Here is a 17358-nt window from a genome sequence, read left to right on the forward strand (position 1 = left end):
TCAAGAATACATTACATTTTTATTTTTACAGGATAATTTCAGGATAATTTTACCAACTGACAAATATTTATACCATGCTGCTACTAAACTACAGCGTATTACTGTAAATTCCTTTTCAAGTTCCTTAATAGCTAGATGCTTAAGGCTATCATTAAAAAAAAACAAACAAACAACAAAATACCAAACACAAACAACCTACCCACACTGCCCCACACAAATCAAACACCTTTCTCCCTTTGCCCCCCAGCATATTTTACAAGTTTTATGATTGTTTGAACAATATTCATGAACCGTACTGTAACATGAAGAAAACTTCAATTCTAGCACATTCAATACAAAACTAAATTCATGTTTTGAGGAACAAAAATATCCCCTATTATTAACACAAAATGTGTGCTGACCCTCTGTGGCATTCAGTAGCAATTTGCACCTGAAATGCTTATTACCTTTCAGACTAGGGAGACAGACTGATACGCTTTCCAGTTTAAAAGCTCCGGTTGCTATAATTCAAAATTACATAGCTGGTCTATATTTTGTTTGTAGTTAATTTAAGCATTCAGCTTTCTTTACATAGGTCTGTTGCACTGCAGCCACATCTATTCAGATATGAGGAATCAGGAAAGCCACTTGCTATATACACTGGATCAGACTGCATGCAGTGACATGTGAAACTGCACTGTAAATTTACAGTCCATCTGAGCAAAGACTTCAAAAATTAACATGATGATTTCCTGTATATTGTTATAGCATTCACTGCTTTGAGGAGAAAAAATGAAGAATATGCTTTTTAGAGACAAAGAAGATCATAATGATCTGTTAGAAATATTTAGCAATGCAGACATCAAAAGTAACTCTAGTCTCTTTAGGCATTAGTTATTTTCTTGAATAATGCTGAAAAGCTTTTTAATTATTTCATAATCTTAGAGCTGTTTGAGCTCAGAATAACCTCAAATTTGAGACAAACCAGGAAGGCCACAGAATACAAAACAGAATTCTTTGGTATTTTTGGCATTCTACTGCACTGCAATGATGCTTAAACCTCAATATTAAGTCTTGCAAACCTGTACTGTAAAGATGCTGGAGTCCTTAACAAAACAAGCCCTTTCTTATCTGCTGGCTGGTTGTGTAACATATAAATTAACCCAGTCAAGCTAACAAAACCCAGTGCTTCTCCACAGCCTACAGCCAATGAAAAATCCCCTCTAGTGACATACCCCAAGACAGTTCTGGAGCAGTGAGAAGTAACATCTGGGAGAGCATCTGACCAAAGACCAAGAATGAAGTCTTCATGGTCCTCAGTTGCTTCCTCATCTGGAATGCCTGCAGGGTCACTCTCTAGGGACTTCACATTATCCTTTTTCTTCTTCTTCTTCTCCTCTTTTTGCTTCTGTACCTTGTCCTTGAATATGTCACGATGCTTGGGTTCTTGTGGACCACAGAAGAGTTTGTCTTTGCTTAGATGCAGCAAGTCATCTTCTGTTGGGATGCAAATCATGGCATGTAATTCAGGGTTCCCCTTTCTCAAGAGTGACAAATTGACCCAGATGAGAGCCCTTGGGTAGCTCATCAAAATTGGCAAAAAAACATCTTCAGTCATTTCCTTCTGTCCCAGCCGAGAAATGAGGCGGATTCGCCGATCTTTCCCAGCAGTGGGGTAACACCAGGCTGACAGCTGCATTAGTAGTTTCTCACTCCTATTAACATTTTTCAGAAATAAAAATCACAGATAGTTATTAATAAGCAGTTTAACAGAAATCCAACAGCCCACATATTTGCAAGAGCACACTTTAAAAAAGCACTGAGGCTTTCTGTAACCTTCCAAGTTGATAATTGTATCACTCTTAGCCTAAAAAGAACATTGGTGAGTGGAACTCCTGAGTCTTCTTCAGAAGGAAGGAGACATTACTTGCTAAAACCTCCAAAGCTTGTTAAAACCACAAACACTCTTAAATCTCCAGTGACACTAATGCAGTCTAGAACTTTCAGTGTTTTCTTCCCTTGGTAACCACACAAAAATGAAAGACCTGTGTTCAGGCACTTTCCAATACTGTTGCTGCCCTCATGTGTTGCATTGGAATGCAGAGGATTCTCTGTTTTCTGGAGACCTTGTTAAGGAGTGCAAGAACCACCTGTGGTGATTCTTGTGAAAAGAATGCAAGATGATTTTCACAGCAATAGTACTCAAGTTACAAATATGAGCCTCTAAAAACTCCATCAACCTGGAAGCAGACAGAATATGCCAACTCTAAGAACACAGTAAACACCAGAGTGTTACATTTAAGAAAATTTAAGGAGTTTTCTTTAAGTAGTCATCAAGTTTTCTGGATAAAAGCAGAAGGATTTCCACTCAACAGCAGATTCTGATTCATGATAAAGCTATTTGATCTCACTGTATTTGAATGAAATAATTCTCTCATCTTAATAATCAAGGCTGAGCTCTTCCTTTCCTTAATTCCATAAATACCAATAGAGAACTAAAATGCATGTTATCATTTTGTCATACCTGAGAACAATAAAGTCACTTGTCTTAGTTTCATCTCTCTCACCAAAATCTTGGGTGCTTGTAACATCCTCTGTCTTCAGGGCACCTTCAGAACTTGTTATTTCCATGGTCTCCTCTGCCTCACCATTCTCAGGGGAAGCTTTTCTGACCACTTCTGCTTTGGGGTCACAAAGGGTCTGCCCTTCAGTTGTGCAGCAGTCAGGGTGTGGGGAAGAAGGACATAAAAGTCCTCCTGAAGCTTTCATTCTTTCTTCCCAGTTCTTGGTCAGCTGCCCCCAAGGACAGATGAAAGGAGACAGAGTGCCCAGCTTGACATAATTTGCCCTTTTTGCAGGTGGACGTCTAAATGACAAATCAAATAAGTAGGTAAGAGTATTTTCAAAATCAAGTATTTAAAACAGAAAGGGAATGCACAGTTAACTTTCTAACCTCACTGAACAAGAATTTTAAAATTGCAATCTAGAAAATGCTGCTGTGTTTCTGTCAGCTATATCCTTTCAGCCATGTTGGAAACATCTACCTGCTGTGACTGACACCACCACTTTTTCCTCTGAACTTCTCCTACTTTCTCCTCCTATCTGGAAGGGGAACCAACACCAGTTGGTGCAGAGGACACTTCCAAACTCATGGTTAAGAGTTCTCTTTGTTGCAGTAAAAATGAATGCAATCTTCAGAATGCCTGATATTTAAAATTAGATACCAAAATGTACCTCTTAATTTACTCTAACACTTAGTACATAAATGGATATAATCCTTTGCATTCTCTTATCTCCTCCCCCATTTGCTGCTTAGGGATCTCAAAATAGTTTTGTTTATTTTATTCCTATGCAGCCTTGTTACAGCTCTATAACTCAGCATGTCTCTGGGAATAAAAGGGTTTAATTTATATGCTCTGTTTAGCAGAGTTAAATGTATCTATGATTCCTAAAACACTGCTGAAAGATCTCAAAAAGTCCAAGTCTAAATTAACATAACAGATAATTAAGGTAATATTTTAAGCAGTATTCATTTTTGTTATTCTTACCATCAATTTTTAAATTAATGTTACCGTTTGAATTTTTCAAGAAGACTCGTTTCCAGTTCTTTAGCAAACTGCATTCCTGCCCGGCAGTCTGGGAAATCATTGGGAGTGTGAGGTGTTCTTTGGTATTCAGAATGCTTTAATGCCTCTTGCAAGCCACCAACTCGTACACCTTGATATATCTGTTATAAAAATCAAAAACCCAAAAAGGCAGTGTTTGAACCAATTCTGAGTTCCTAGCTGAAACAAAGTCTTAATTGCCCAGAGGATACTTCCTTAGAAAACTGAAAGTCTAACACTTAAGCTTTAAAAAATGAACTTAAGCATTGTTTCTACAGTTCTAAATGCTAATTTCAACAAAACAGTCATGCTTTAAATTTCATTCTGCAAAACTATCAACAAAACTGAAGAGAATTTCACAGGTTCTGATCTTGTACATTGCCAGGAATGTTGCATTACTTCGACAGCCACGGCCTGATGTATTTTAACCATACAATAGGTATCACTGCAACTAAATCCCCTGCACATTCAAAAGCATAATTTTAACTGCAGTAAGGCATTAAAACTGCCACCTAAATACTCAAAGCAAGATGCTTCAAACAGCACCAAAGGAGTATTCAAGCTTAACTGAAACTTTGTTTTAAGCTCTCTCCCAAATCAGAAGCAACCTTGGTGACAGACGTGTAGATAGCCAAGCTGGAAATTGATTAGCAGCAGGCACCTAATGATTTCTCTTTAGAGGAATATTCTTGTAGAAACACAGAGAGCTTCAGCTTTCTCTCCTGACTCCCAACTGATCTGCTGCTTCTAGACTGCCATGTGGGCATAGCTGTTTTGCAACAGAAGACATGGAAAACTATTGTTTAAGCTTCAAGACTAAACTTCTGTCATGAACCAGTTCATACACCATTTTTTAAAGTGAAATTTTGATCCTGTAATTGGGAATTAGTTATACAATGTGAAGTACACTCTCTAAAATAAATTAATTTAAACTAAATCATATAAATTATCAAATTGACTTGCAATTTGCCATCAAAGTCACTTACAAAAGGAATCCAGAAAGCCATGCCCCAGCCCTTTGGGAGACAGATATCCCAGCCACTCCCCCATCCTGGTCGATCTTCTCCAGCCATTTTCCCTGGCTGCTGCACCAACAGTATGGGAATCTTAGACTCACAAGGACCCAAATCAAGGTGTGATCCAGGTATCAGTAACTGAGCTCTCATATGGTTTAAATCCTGAGAAGGAGGAGACATTTCCCATAAGTTAATAACCATTCTTCTTCCCTCTTCCATATACCCTTCCAAGATACAGAGAAAAGGTGAGTTTACAGCTAGGAAAAATATAGTAGTAATACACTATATATTTGAAAAGAATTTCATCAAGGCATGAAAAATTATTTTAGACAAAGAGTATTAAGCACCGTTTTTCTCCCCTTCTTACTTCCATAGTCCTTCATAAAGAGCAGGTACAAGGTACAACATAGATGAAGGAGGAAAATCAAGTTTTATAACTTTGTATTTATAGACTTGTGCACAAGACTAGATTGAACAGGTGCTTTCAGTCCATCAATACATGGAGCAAATCTGAACTATATCCAAGGAGATGGGAAGATTTGGCTATCAAACAGTTTCACATAAAGCATGGTGGCACCAAGGTTTTGTCCATCACCAGTTATATTCTGTTGTTCCATATTAAGAATACATTTATGAAGAAATAGACCATCAGATTCCCCATGTTTTATCAGGTAAACATTAAATTTCATGACAGCATAAAGAACACTATCTTATACAAAAAGATTGTGGTGGTAACTGTCATGTGCTAGTGTAATATTTTTAAGTACTCTGCTTTTTTACACTATGTCAGACAGTTTGAAAGAGCACAAAATTAAATTTCAGAAAGAGTATTTAAAAAGATGTTTTTTGCTATACAAATATTTTTTCTTTCGGATTACAGGGTGCCAAAAGTTTATCACCTCTTGGGACTATATCACCTTTTTATCCATACACTTTATGGGCTGCCCTCCACTGTCAATGAAAATGTCAAGATAAGAGATTTCAAACCCGCAACAGCAAATTTGAAGTTCTCTACAAATCACAAATTATTGCCCAGCACACCCACAGCACAGTGTGCTGCAGTTCAGAAACACAGGATTTCTCTCCTTTCAGCTTCCACAATTCATCACAAGAATCATCCTGACTACAGCTGAAGGCCAGAGCCTTCCTGTGTCACTCTTTTCTGCTGCACGAGTCAAGGTGATGTATGAAAATCCAAGTCCAAACCCTTCTGTTATATAAACCTACAAGTACAGTCCTGCAGGCAATCCAATAAAAATTTATTTAATTGAACCCATGGACTCTATGAACCATTTCCTCAACGGAAATCCACCTAGTTACCTGCTCTGAGATTTTATTTTCAGTGACGTTCTTACAGATGTCGTGGTCCCAGATAAAGCTGTGAGCACAGTCTGCAGGTACACCCTTCAGGTACAGCTGCCTAACTTCATCATTATCTACAAAAGAAAGAATCTTCAAAAAAAACTCAAACTTCTGTGGTTTAAGTATCAAATTACCAAAGCCATTTCCACATCATAAGTATAATGAGCAGACAACCAAGAAGAGCCTATTAAAAGTTCCAACAAGCATCACTGCTTCTGGCATATCTTATTATCACATGTTTTTCCAAATCCAAATATGAAATCAACTGTTAGTGTTAGAAAGACTAACCTTGTATTTTCTCACCAGCATTTCTTCATAACAAAAGACATGACTGTTGGCAATATAAACTAGTTTTTTACATACCACCTTTAATATTCTGGAATCTGGCAGAGTGTGAAGCTCAACAGATTTGGTGAAAATCAGAAAGAGCAACATTATAAAGCCTGAAGTAAGTCTGCCTAAGTAAACTTGTAAGAGAAGCAAGAGCTACCTTTAAGAAATGTACATACAGGAAACATTCGTATGGCTATGCCTAGCATGCAACACTTATCTAGTACTAGATTTTTGCTCTGGATCTTTTCAGGCTGTGTGCTTCAAGGAAGGGACTGTTCTTGCTTATGCTTGCACAAAGCAGCAGTTGTATACATTACTGAAGAAAAACAACAATTGCAGCTTCAAAATGGATTGCTGAAGTATTAAACCTATCTAAGGAAAGGAAAGAAAATGTGTACCTACCTTTAGTGATCTAAGGATTAACAGCCTTCAATGTACAGTACAGTATGCAGTGAATGCTGATCCACTTAAGCAAAGTAATTATTATTAAGAAACAATACAATAAACCTATTAATAGTTCTGTGATTAAAAACTTAGAGGGATTGTTCTCATTTCATCATCCACAAGGTGTTACATATTAAAGAAACATAATATGTCAGGGTTTGTTTTGTTTTTTAAAATTATTTAAACCCCTTTAAAAACGGTTCTGCTAAAATGTCCAGGTAATGTAGACAAAGACTCAAAACCAAAAGATTAGGATTATTCAGTGGTACTAATGGTATCTAGCAATAGGTACTGCCAAACATAACTGCAGTAATTATTTATTTAAAATCCACAGTCTTTAAGATGCACCCATTGCTAAAAGCTGCAAAATCCTTTGCAAGAAATATTAACTACTGCAGCACTTGTAACCATTTGGTCATGTTACTGATACTTGCCATGCATTCTTGCTAATGAATTAGATCTATGTGAGGAGAAGAAATGCAAAAGAAATTATCAGATTACAGTGGCATTTCTTCACAATAAGAACAATAAAACTAAAAAGGGAATCCTTGCCAATTAAACAGAAGAATTCCTTTTCTGACCAAAAATTAACAACAGTAAACTGATGAGAACCTAAGAGAACTCAACACTCCTACAGGCAAAGCACATTCTGTCTGAAGGTAAAGCAAGAATTAATGGCTCAAAAGAAGGAGAAAAAGAGTAACAAAGTGTGTGGTGGTAGTAGGAAATGCCTTCTTGACTCTTTACAGATAACCAAGGGGGAAGGGCACATAATTACAAGCATAAGGTAAGGAAAGTACTTTTTCCACCTTCTGTACAGAAAGCATTTGTGAACACCAGAATCTCTTTATATTAAATTCTTTAAACATGTTCTAGTTCCTTCAACTGAAAATTTCTCTGCTTTAACATTGCTTTCTATTACTACAGTTCAGGCAGCCTATCCTTGTCATATTCTCAGAGTTCTTTGCAATTCCTCTATTCTATAATGGCATGAATATTTGTTTTCCCACTACAAAAGACCTTTTAAGTCAGTCTCTTTTCATAACCACCACTCATCCAATATCCTCCTTATTAGCCTTAAACATCCTTCTCTAACGTGGTACATTGCTTCTCTTTGATCCTTGCTGAACCTTGAGAATTTATTCTTTCTACTAAGCATACTATAATTCAAATCATAATCCCAAATCCTCATACCAGTTCTTCTTACCTCTCTCCTGTTTTCTTCAGTCTATGTTTTAAGATTTCTGGGGAAATAACCTTACTGATGAATAAGTTGCTGGTAATAGTGAAAGTAAGATGTTAGGGCTAGTACAGGAAATAGGAATTTTCACTACTTAAACACATGAACCTCATCAACAAGCCACTTCTGCTGGTGTCAATAGCTGGTGTTTAGACAATACAGGCAGATAGAAGAAGGCTTTGTTCCATTTCAAGCTATAGATCCGATTTGCATAGCTAATTAGCTGTCTTATCTGGCCTAAGAGTTCTACTTGAAAATTTTCCTTCCTCCCTTTTGCAAAATAAAGCACAAAAAAATAAAACACTGCCCATGAGCAGTCTGAGTGCTCTATGTCTGCAGGAGGGTGGGTATCAGGACAGATGGGGACACATACCTACACCTCTGCAAGAGGTGCATTTACAGGCATGGGCCCAGGCTCTGTGTCTACAGAAGGAACTTTAGTTCACATATCTTTCATGGTGTATTCTCCTCCTACGCATCTCACTCACTGATTATGTAGATGTTTCACCATACTCCATGTTGAGTGTTTTTTAAGGCAGTGGGATTTGTTTTCTCCATACAAGACAGTAACAACATATCAAAATGTCAGAACTGTACTTTAAACTGGAGAAAATAGCAGCACTAATGTGCAGTCATGTGGGAACTGACTGCTTACTGGGAGTCTTGACTCCAGCCTGAAGAAATAAAGACAGTTGATTTGGTTAAATCCGATCAGCCCGTGTTCATGACACACAGCTTGCACACATGCATATGCATTGAAGAGATAAAGCAACTTGGAAAGACTGGAATTATATTTGACTTGTGTGTTACTTACAGGGAAAAACTACACAGGCATATCTCAGAACAGCATTTTGGGAAAAAAACCAGTATGAACAGATGTGTATCATTCCACAGACTGCATGTATGACAATCCCTAAGCAAAGGTGATGGCCATAACTTACCTAAACTAGTCACTCATTTGACAAACAATGCATCTTTAAATTAGTAAAGATAATCTAAGAAAATCATTTGGCTTTCATACAATACTGAAGAACAAGAGAGGCTAAAATCCATATGGAATCTGTATGCTGAGGTACACAGTGCTATTTCAACCTTCCTAATATTAATCCTAATAGTACTTGCATGTCCAAGAAGCAAAAAAAGGGGGGAAAAGTGTGGAATACACCAGTGGTTCCCTTTTACTGCTCAATAAACAAGATGCGATTAAGACAAATAAATTACTATTAAAATTTTTAATAGAGGTCAGCTCATGATATTACTATATCTGAGTAAGTTCACAACACAATCAAGGCTCAGAAAATTTATGTAATTCTAAGGCTTATAAAATGATTTTTTTTTTCAGAAGGAGGAAATTAATAGCACTGAAATGGAATTACAGATCTTAGAGAAGTCTTTTTTTTGGGCAAGTTCTGCTGGAAGACAGTGGTATTGTCTGTCTTCTTTCATCATTTTGCCTACTCAACTTTTTCAGTTGCATGTAACAGTAACTCATTTGGCAGAACCTAAATTAGAAGGAATTACACCATTTACCTTTCCTTGCTAGCTGAACAAGGGCCTCCTCCTGCTAAATAAAAGTCAGAAAGAGCAGAAGCAGTTTTAAGTTCATTATGAAAAAAAAAAAGAGACTTAGAAACAAAAAAGCAACACCAGGTTTTCTGAGTATCTGTGGTATGGAAGATATTTTGCAAGGATAACCCCAGGTAGAAAGAGTTGAAGATGGACATTTCTACCCAGCCAAAGGAAAAAAATACAGAGGTGCTCTTGACTCCCTATCTTACACCATTACATCTTTACCATGGCCATCCTTCCTGAGGGAAAACCAGATCCAGCAGTGGGGGAGAAACTACTGTTGCCCATTTAAAATACCTAAATGCCTTCTGTTGATCCTGCCTTCTTGAACACATCCTCATAGACATGACAAGCAAAATAAAAGACATCAAATTACTTTCTGTAGCTGCTAACTCTTCTAGCAGCTCAAACTGGTATCTGTAAGCAAGTGCTACATATCTCACCTTACTTCTCAGCAGGGAGGAACCAAAGTAGAGGTCATGTATGCTGCAGCATTTCCAACGGGAACACTAATGAGAAAGTTAGCTGAGCAGAACTAATTAACAGAAAGGGTGATCCAGATACAGAGGATAGAACAGGAGGATGTAATTGAAAATAGCAGAATTTTGCAAAGAGCTGAAAGTAATCCTGAAGTAGGTGTTCAACCTGACTTTAGTGATATGTAAGACTAGATCATTCTAGTGTCTTGTAAACAGACCACCAAGGAAATTCAGTATTTTGAAGTCTCTGGAACTTTCAACTTGTCCTATTTGCTACTGCTTGCTACCTGGCTATCATGTTTCTCCTATTAGGTGAGGCAGTCTGTGTCCAGTCAACCTAGTTGGGAATGCTCTCACTATATCCTGTGCATACTTTTGCACATTTCTACAGGACATTCACATCCATATCAATCTGAATTCTGCACTGAAACAATGTGTAAGTCAGCACTGAAATGAAAATTTCAGAAGTTATGCTTGCATCTTTCATTTTCTATCATAACCAGCATCTTGGGCATCTGAAATACTAATCCTGCAAAGGTAGTCACTTTTTTGCAGTGGAATTGCAACTTTCAACATTGTAGGTCTATAAACCAAAAATAGCAGATATCTTCTTGGAGACAGAAACAAGAAGACTGAACACCAAACAGAAAGTTACTATGGAGCTTTTAGCACCTGGTTGGCCTTGCCAGGATTCGAACCTGGATCATCTGTATGGTCAGACAGAGGCTTCCATTGAGCACAAGACCAGCTTTGGTGCATGTCCCTCCCTCACAACTGCTGTTCTAGAACCTATGCCACTTCCAAGCTGTTTCTGTTCTGCCAGGGGCTCTGAAAATGGGAAATATTTTGAACCAAAACCTAGAGGAAAACAGCAAGAGACGATCCATAGAAGATGATAGTAAATGAAAACAAAAGCATAGAAAGAAACTAAATCTTTTCATATAATATTGACAAGAGATTTTACCTTGGTATTTTTCAAAGTCTGGCATGGCTTTTGTCTTCTTTTTTGGCAAATTGACTCGAGGATCTCCAACTGTGAGGCCAAGTATTGTACCTGGTGGCATATCTGATGGTGAGCTTAACCCTTTAAAAACATACAGATGGACATTGACATGAAACCAATTAAGCTGTGATCTTTTTCTGCACTAGTATTTTGTGCATTTTTGCCTGCAGTGGTGTGATACCACTGTAAGCCAGTGAAGCAATTCAGAATACTCTATTTGCTTTGAAAACTCACCAATGCTTGTTAAAATGTTCAGTAACAAAAAAGTCAACAAGAGCATGCAAGGCTTGGTTTGCAATAACATTTACATTTAGCATAAAAATGAAGCCACTGTCACAGACTCATTTCATCCTTTGCATTTGACAAATTTCAAAGAACTATCAACCTTTGTTTTACACCGGTCTTCAAGAGAAAGGAAATTTATAAGTGTTTTGTGAAAGCTTTACCTCATCTCTGCTTAACTGCCTCACATTGGATAGACAGCTTGAGTACAGTGTTGAGATCTACCAAAGTGCCTTACCTGTTTCAGTGCTAGAAACTGAGAAGACATTGTTAACTTTATGATACTTTACAATTCAGCCAAATACACAACTATTAATTTAGAAATCAACATATATAAATGAAGTATAATATTTTCACTTTGGATTGGAGGCTACCATTTTATCTGCAAATGTATTGTACAACTTATATTCTTAATTTGAAGTGTGCATTGAGAGAGAGAGAGCATACATCAGACTCTATACCCCATCAGCAATCCCAGATCTAAGTTCACAAAGATAACAAACAAGATCCAGTTTCTCTATTAAGTTTGAACTACACATAGGGTTTAAATTCCTTTAAATACCCCCAATGTAACATTTTTCAATTCTTTACCATGCCCTAGCAAGCACCTAAGCACATTCTCAAAGGCATCACTCTCTTGATCATGAAAAAACTAAGCATGTACAAAATGAAGTCAACTTTATTAGCATGCCAGTTTTGACACTAGATTTTAAGTTTCCCCCCCTTCCACCAATAGCACCCACAAGCCCAAATACCTTCCAATAGCTCAAAGACAGCACTTTGACATTGATGGAGAGAGACTTTTTCAGAGTCCTTGCAGTTTTCTACCCACCAGTTATTCAGTCCTGTTTCTGAATCTGCCATCTCCTGGAAAACAATGTATCTAATTAAAATGAAATGGTTATTCATTATTTTCTATCAGTATGAATTAAGTCTCAGTTTGCCTTAACCACTATAGTCACTTTCTTCCTCTTCAAGTTTTAAACCAAAGTAATTTTTCCTGATGAAGTGTAGTCCTATACTTTACAATAACCATTAATAAACTATACAATTTAACCTGTGTTCCAAAAAGAAATAAAGCAATCCACAATACTTCCTAATTCTGACATTATTTCTTACAGAAAGCCAGAGATTTCATGGCCTCATCATGTTGGTTTCAAGAGACAGAAACACTCCATTAAAACCACAGTGATGCTACATGCCAAGAAGTGGATGAAACACCTAAATCCTGGAGAAACTCAAATTTGATTGAAAACATCTAAGTTTTCTGTACCTTACATGTCTTGCTCCCTAGTTCTAGGTGCTCTAGCTCATTGCTGGAGAAACAGGATGTATGGTTTGTCAAAGAGAATATGAATTATTCTGGACCTCTCAGCAGAAACTACACAGCCTGTTCAACAGCACCATTGTTTTTATTTTATTCCTACACCCACTGAAAATCCAGGTGGGAGTTCTTCCTGAGATCAACATTAGTTAAGAGACTCAGAACAGAGAAGCACCAGGATAATACAGAAGTTAGCCTTTATAAAAAGTAAGGCTACATAATTTAAGGGTCTTTCTAGCAAAAAACAAGCTTGCATATTCTAATAAGCAAAGTCACATTTCCTTACTGTTTGGACAGGAGCTGCCTTCAGGGTCTCTGTAAGGACAGAGTGTGATAATGGGCCAATCAGTCGGTATCTGAGAATCTCCATGCTTCTGTCACTGAAACAGGAAAGCTTCAGGTGAATGTACAATTGTACAACACACATCCTTTTCCCCAGTACTGTTAAGCCAGAAATGCATTATGTGTTATGGGGTTATGGGCCACAGCTTCTGACTCTACTGTGAACAAACCTGATTGTAATGCCAGTAGTCTGTGAGATCCAAGAGTAAGACTGGAATGGATCTCTAGTGCCGTCACCAATTATTTTTTTCACTGGCACAGCCTTTTCTCCTTCTTTATCCTCCTTCTTTCTTTTATTGCCAAGGCTCATAACTTCCACTTGTTCTTCCTCTTGAATTGATGTTGTAACAGGCTCAGAAATACAGATTTCTTCAGGTTCTGAACACTGAAAAATTGCTTTTAACTCCCTCAGTATGTCCTTAAGAAAAATGAAGTCTGAATTAGGATGATATGCAGTGCACTGCAAACCTTAAGTATACTTTTGAAAATTATACTCTATTATTTAATTTTCCTATATGGATTTCAAGGAGTAAAATTCTGCTGAAGTCAGGGGCTTGCTAAAAAAAGCTGAAAGTAATATTGAAACTTGCTAAGAATTTGTTCTCTTGAAAATTAACACAAGAAAAACTGCCTGTGCACAGCATTTTAATTGTTTTCATTTTCTTTTTTTTAAAGCTGATACCTAAATATCAAATTATATTTATCCATTATGATACTGAACTTATCCTGCTGGGTGTGTTAGTGGAAAGGATGTGAATCAACTAACATCATATTGCACATAAATCCTGAAGCAAGCAACACTGAAAAATTTTACAGAAGCTCAAACACTGAACACCCCAGCAGCACACACTTTGTGTATAAGCTTTATAAAAACAAGTTGAAGAACATGAATATTGTTAGAATGGAAACAGTCTTCCAAGTTTTAGTTCCTGAAGCCACGTATTATACCCAGTTCTTCCATACTTTTCAGATGACCCATTAATGTTTCACATTAATAACACCTAATACATGAAGAAATAAGAGTTCAACTATATAGGAAAAACCACCTGCTTGAGAGCTGGATGCACCCAGATCCACAACTGTCTGTTTTCAGACCCATCCCTGGGTTTCCAAATAAATGTAACAGGACCAAGCATATCCTCAGGATAGCGATCTGCTCGATAAAGATTCAGGGAACCCTCAAATCTTCCAGACAGGCAAGAAGCCTCTTGAAATGTCAATCCTAAAAAAGGAAGATACTTAGTGAAGAACAAAATAATATGCTGTTTAATAAACAAAGTAAAATTGAAATTCAGTCTGGCTGCTGAGTGGCTAATGTTGTACCGTAATTTGCTTATTAATAAGCCACTGAAATAAAAATGTCTAGTCCTACTATGACATCTTAATTACATATTTCACTCAAAATGACAACTCAGTATCAACTCTGTTACTACTATTGAGTAACTACCACTGATACATTACTAAAAAAGGAAAAAGATGGGTCATCTTTTAGTCTATTCAGAATCTTTATTTTGAACTATGTAAATTTTACCTGTGTCAATGCTACATATTCGAGCAAGTTGCTTCAGAAGCTCATTCTCTTTACCCTTCAACTCCAAGCAACAATAATATGATAAGTCCTGAAACAATATAATAGAGTCAAAGTGAGGATAACTCTTTAAAGTGAGCCTGTTAAGAAAGGATCTTACAGGGCCTCACAATTTTTCATTCTCTAGAATTCGCCAAAGTGAAATGAGTTTCTTTTTAACTTAAAATTAATAGCTGTAGGAGAGTAGTGAGGCATTTCTCATGAGGGCCAACTTGCCTCTCAAAACAACAGATCAAAAAGGACATAGAATAAATTATCTCTCCTCAACAGCTGCTCAGGTAGGTGATATAAGGATTCTTAGCTCTTGAGAAAACTGAAAATGTAGTATTTCAGTCCTAGTTACCATAAGACTCTTTTAAAGGTTCATCTAATTCTCTCCAAAACTTGCCACCCAGAATTACACTTATAAAATGATTAATTTCATACTTATCAGTCTTATTAAAAGCTGACCCAACAGTATTCACAAAGACAGAAATATTCATTATAACTAAGCAGTTGATTACTTCACCTTGGCAAAATACCCAACAAAACATGTAGATGTGGTACCTGAAGAAGGCATTGCTTTGTCATGGCTCGGTAACAAGCCCTGTAGCTCTTCTCTGTAGGGCTGTTTCCTAAACAGTATCCCCATTTCTTTACCATATGAAATCTCTTTGCATGCCAAATATGGGTTTCCAGCCAAATATTCTTTCTTTGCCTGTGATTAAACTCTGCTACCAAATTTATGTGGCGTCTTCTAGCTTTGCGGCATTTAGTCTTTGACTGTTCCTTTTTCTGATGTACAGCTTTCTCTGCCTGTTTTTTAGAAGAGAGGATACTGAAGTAAATCTCAAGAGAAAAAAAAATCTGAAAAGAAAAAGGCTGAAACATAAGAATACAGGAAGCACTAACATTAAGTTATGCCATGTTGGATCATTCCTGAAGGTAATTAACTTTGAAATTGTCTATGCAAATCACATCCACAGAAGTGCATTAAGGTTTGACTGAAATCCATATATAAAACAAAATTGCCACACATTCAGAAACTTAACAATGAATAGTAAATGCTACTGCTTCCTGTGTGAAGTTTTTGCCACACATCAATATGAACAAATCAATGTGACCTGGAAAATGCCTGGAGATTTGAGCTCATACAGAAGCAGTACAGACTATCAGACTCACAGAAAGGACCCTATCAGTTCTATAACTCATAGAAGCTGATGAGAGAGGACTGTGGTAACATCCTGAAAAATTCTTGATAACCAGATTTAATCAAGGTCTGAACTATTACATGTAGATGCATGACTAGAGAGGAAGGTGTGACTCAATCAATGGTTGAATTTTATTTTTGTGAAGAAAAGTAGTAAAAAGAAATAGGACTATAAGGCATACAAAAACATTCTTAGAATATTCTTTGTAAGCTCACCAAGAAACACTTGACAACAGACCACTGGTTATAAGAATAGCAAAGGAAAGAAAATGACAGAAGATCAGTGCCAAGAACACTAAAAACAATGAAGCAACCCATGAAATTAAAATAGGACAGGAAAAAAAAAAGAAAGTATTTTCCCTTCAGACCTATCATTCACCACAGAGAAGGAAATACAAGCCATTGGATCAATAGTAGGTGACTGGTTCAGAAAGGCATTTACAGAAAAAGTAATGAGGCATTGTAGGTGAAAAACATACATCTTTAAACTTATTAAAGAGATAAGAGATGGTCCAGGTAAATGTTGCAATGAAGGACAAGGGGTCTTAAGTCAAATGAAGAAAATGCAGCAGAATTGAAGCAGGTAACTTTGAAGATGTAGATCAAACACTGAAAAGTAATAGGCAGAACCTCTACAAAAACAAATAACAGAGATATGACAAGATGCAAGAAAATGTGAGCGTGTGCAAACACATAAGCCACAGCAAAAGAACTGAAGACAGAAAATGTAGAAGAAATACAGTTGCACCAGGGCAAATTAAATCATTTCAAAAATCCAGTGGAATGGAAACAGGGATGGGAGAGGAAGTGTGAGCATGTATACAGAAGTCAGACAGACTGTCATATGAAAGGAGTTAAAAAAGCAGGACACAAAAGAACCAAACATAAACACTAGAGAAATCTAGATTTAACAAGGATAACACATAACTAACTATGCAAAACAGTCCATGCCTTCTTCCTTCAGTTCCCAGAAAAAAGGCCCAAACTGCCTCTCTTATCATGTCTGACAAAGCAAAAAGAATGTGAACCGAAACAGTAAAATGAGATTCAGGTTGTGGAGATCCAATAAAACACCCTAAAAACATGTAATTGGCATGTGGCAGGGAAGTAGCCAAAGTGATTTCTGAACCATGAACAATCATCTTCAGGAACTCAGGGTGGAGGGGGCAAGGTCTCAATTTAAAGACAATGCAAAGAAAAAAAGAATCCAATGAATAAATTTATCAGTCAACCTTAATACACTGAAAATTTACTAAGCAAACTCAATTGATCACTTTAAGAATTCCAAGAGATGATAAAGTGATCAATGCCAAACATTGGGAAGATCATTTCTCAATAACATCCTGCTGAACCAATTTTTAATTTTCCTTTTTAAAGATGCAGGAAGATCACAGTGAGTAAGGAGCAAGTAACCCCCATAGGCATATTCTGACTAAATGCTGAGATATTGCACAAAATTAGTTCCATGAGCATTTAGGACTAGTCAATTAGTAAGTCTTAAGCTGCATGCAGCCTGCCAATAACCCCAGTGTACCTCCCACATTTGAGCTATCACACTCGAACCACTGCATCAGCTGTGCTAGCTTGAGGCTGGCATGGTCAC

At 37.0% G+C, this 17358-nt stretch overlaps 1 protein-coding gene across 1 annotated transcript in view; it reads right to left on the reverse strand.

The window, feature by feature from the left end:
• Positions 1-17358, reverse strand: part of POP1 (POP1 ribonuclease P/MRP subunit) — a 21709-nt gene continuing 4351 nt past the window's right edge. Inside the window, exons 4-15 of the mRNA XM_021529413.3 lie at positions 15113-15361; positions 14510-14597; positions 14025-14200; positions 13149-13396; positions 12923-13016; positions 12068-12179; positions 10992-11111; positions 5921-6036; positions 4571-4762; positions 3552-3706; positions 2504-2845; positions 1-1694 (exon numbers count right to left, since the gene is read on the reverse strand). Of these exons, the coding sequence (XP_021385088.2) occupies positions 1034-1694; positions 2504-2845; positions 3552-3706; positions 4571-4762; positions 5921-6036; positions 10992-11111; positions 12068-12179; positions 12923-13016; positions 13149-13396; positions 14025-14200; positions 14510-14597; positions 15113-15361 (2553 nt within the window). The 3' untranslated portion in view covers positions 1-1033. The remainder of the gene's footprint in view (positions 1695-2503; positions 2846-3551; positions 3707-4570; positions 4763-5920; positions 6037-10991; positions 11112-12067; positions 12180-12922; positions 13017-13148; positions 13397-14024; positions 14201-14509; positions 14598-15112; positions 15362-17358) is intronic.

Source organism: Lonchura striata, chromosome 1, assembly GCF_046129695.1.
Source record: "Lonchura striata isolate bLonStr1 chromosome 1, bLonStr1.mat, whole genome shotgun sequence".
NCBI classification, from domain to species: domain Eukaryota; kingdom Metazoa; phylum Chordata; class Aves; order Passeriformes; family Estrildidae; genus Lonchura; species Lonchura striata.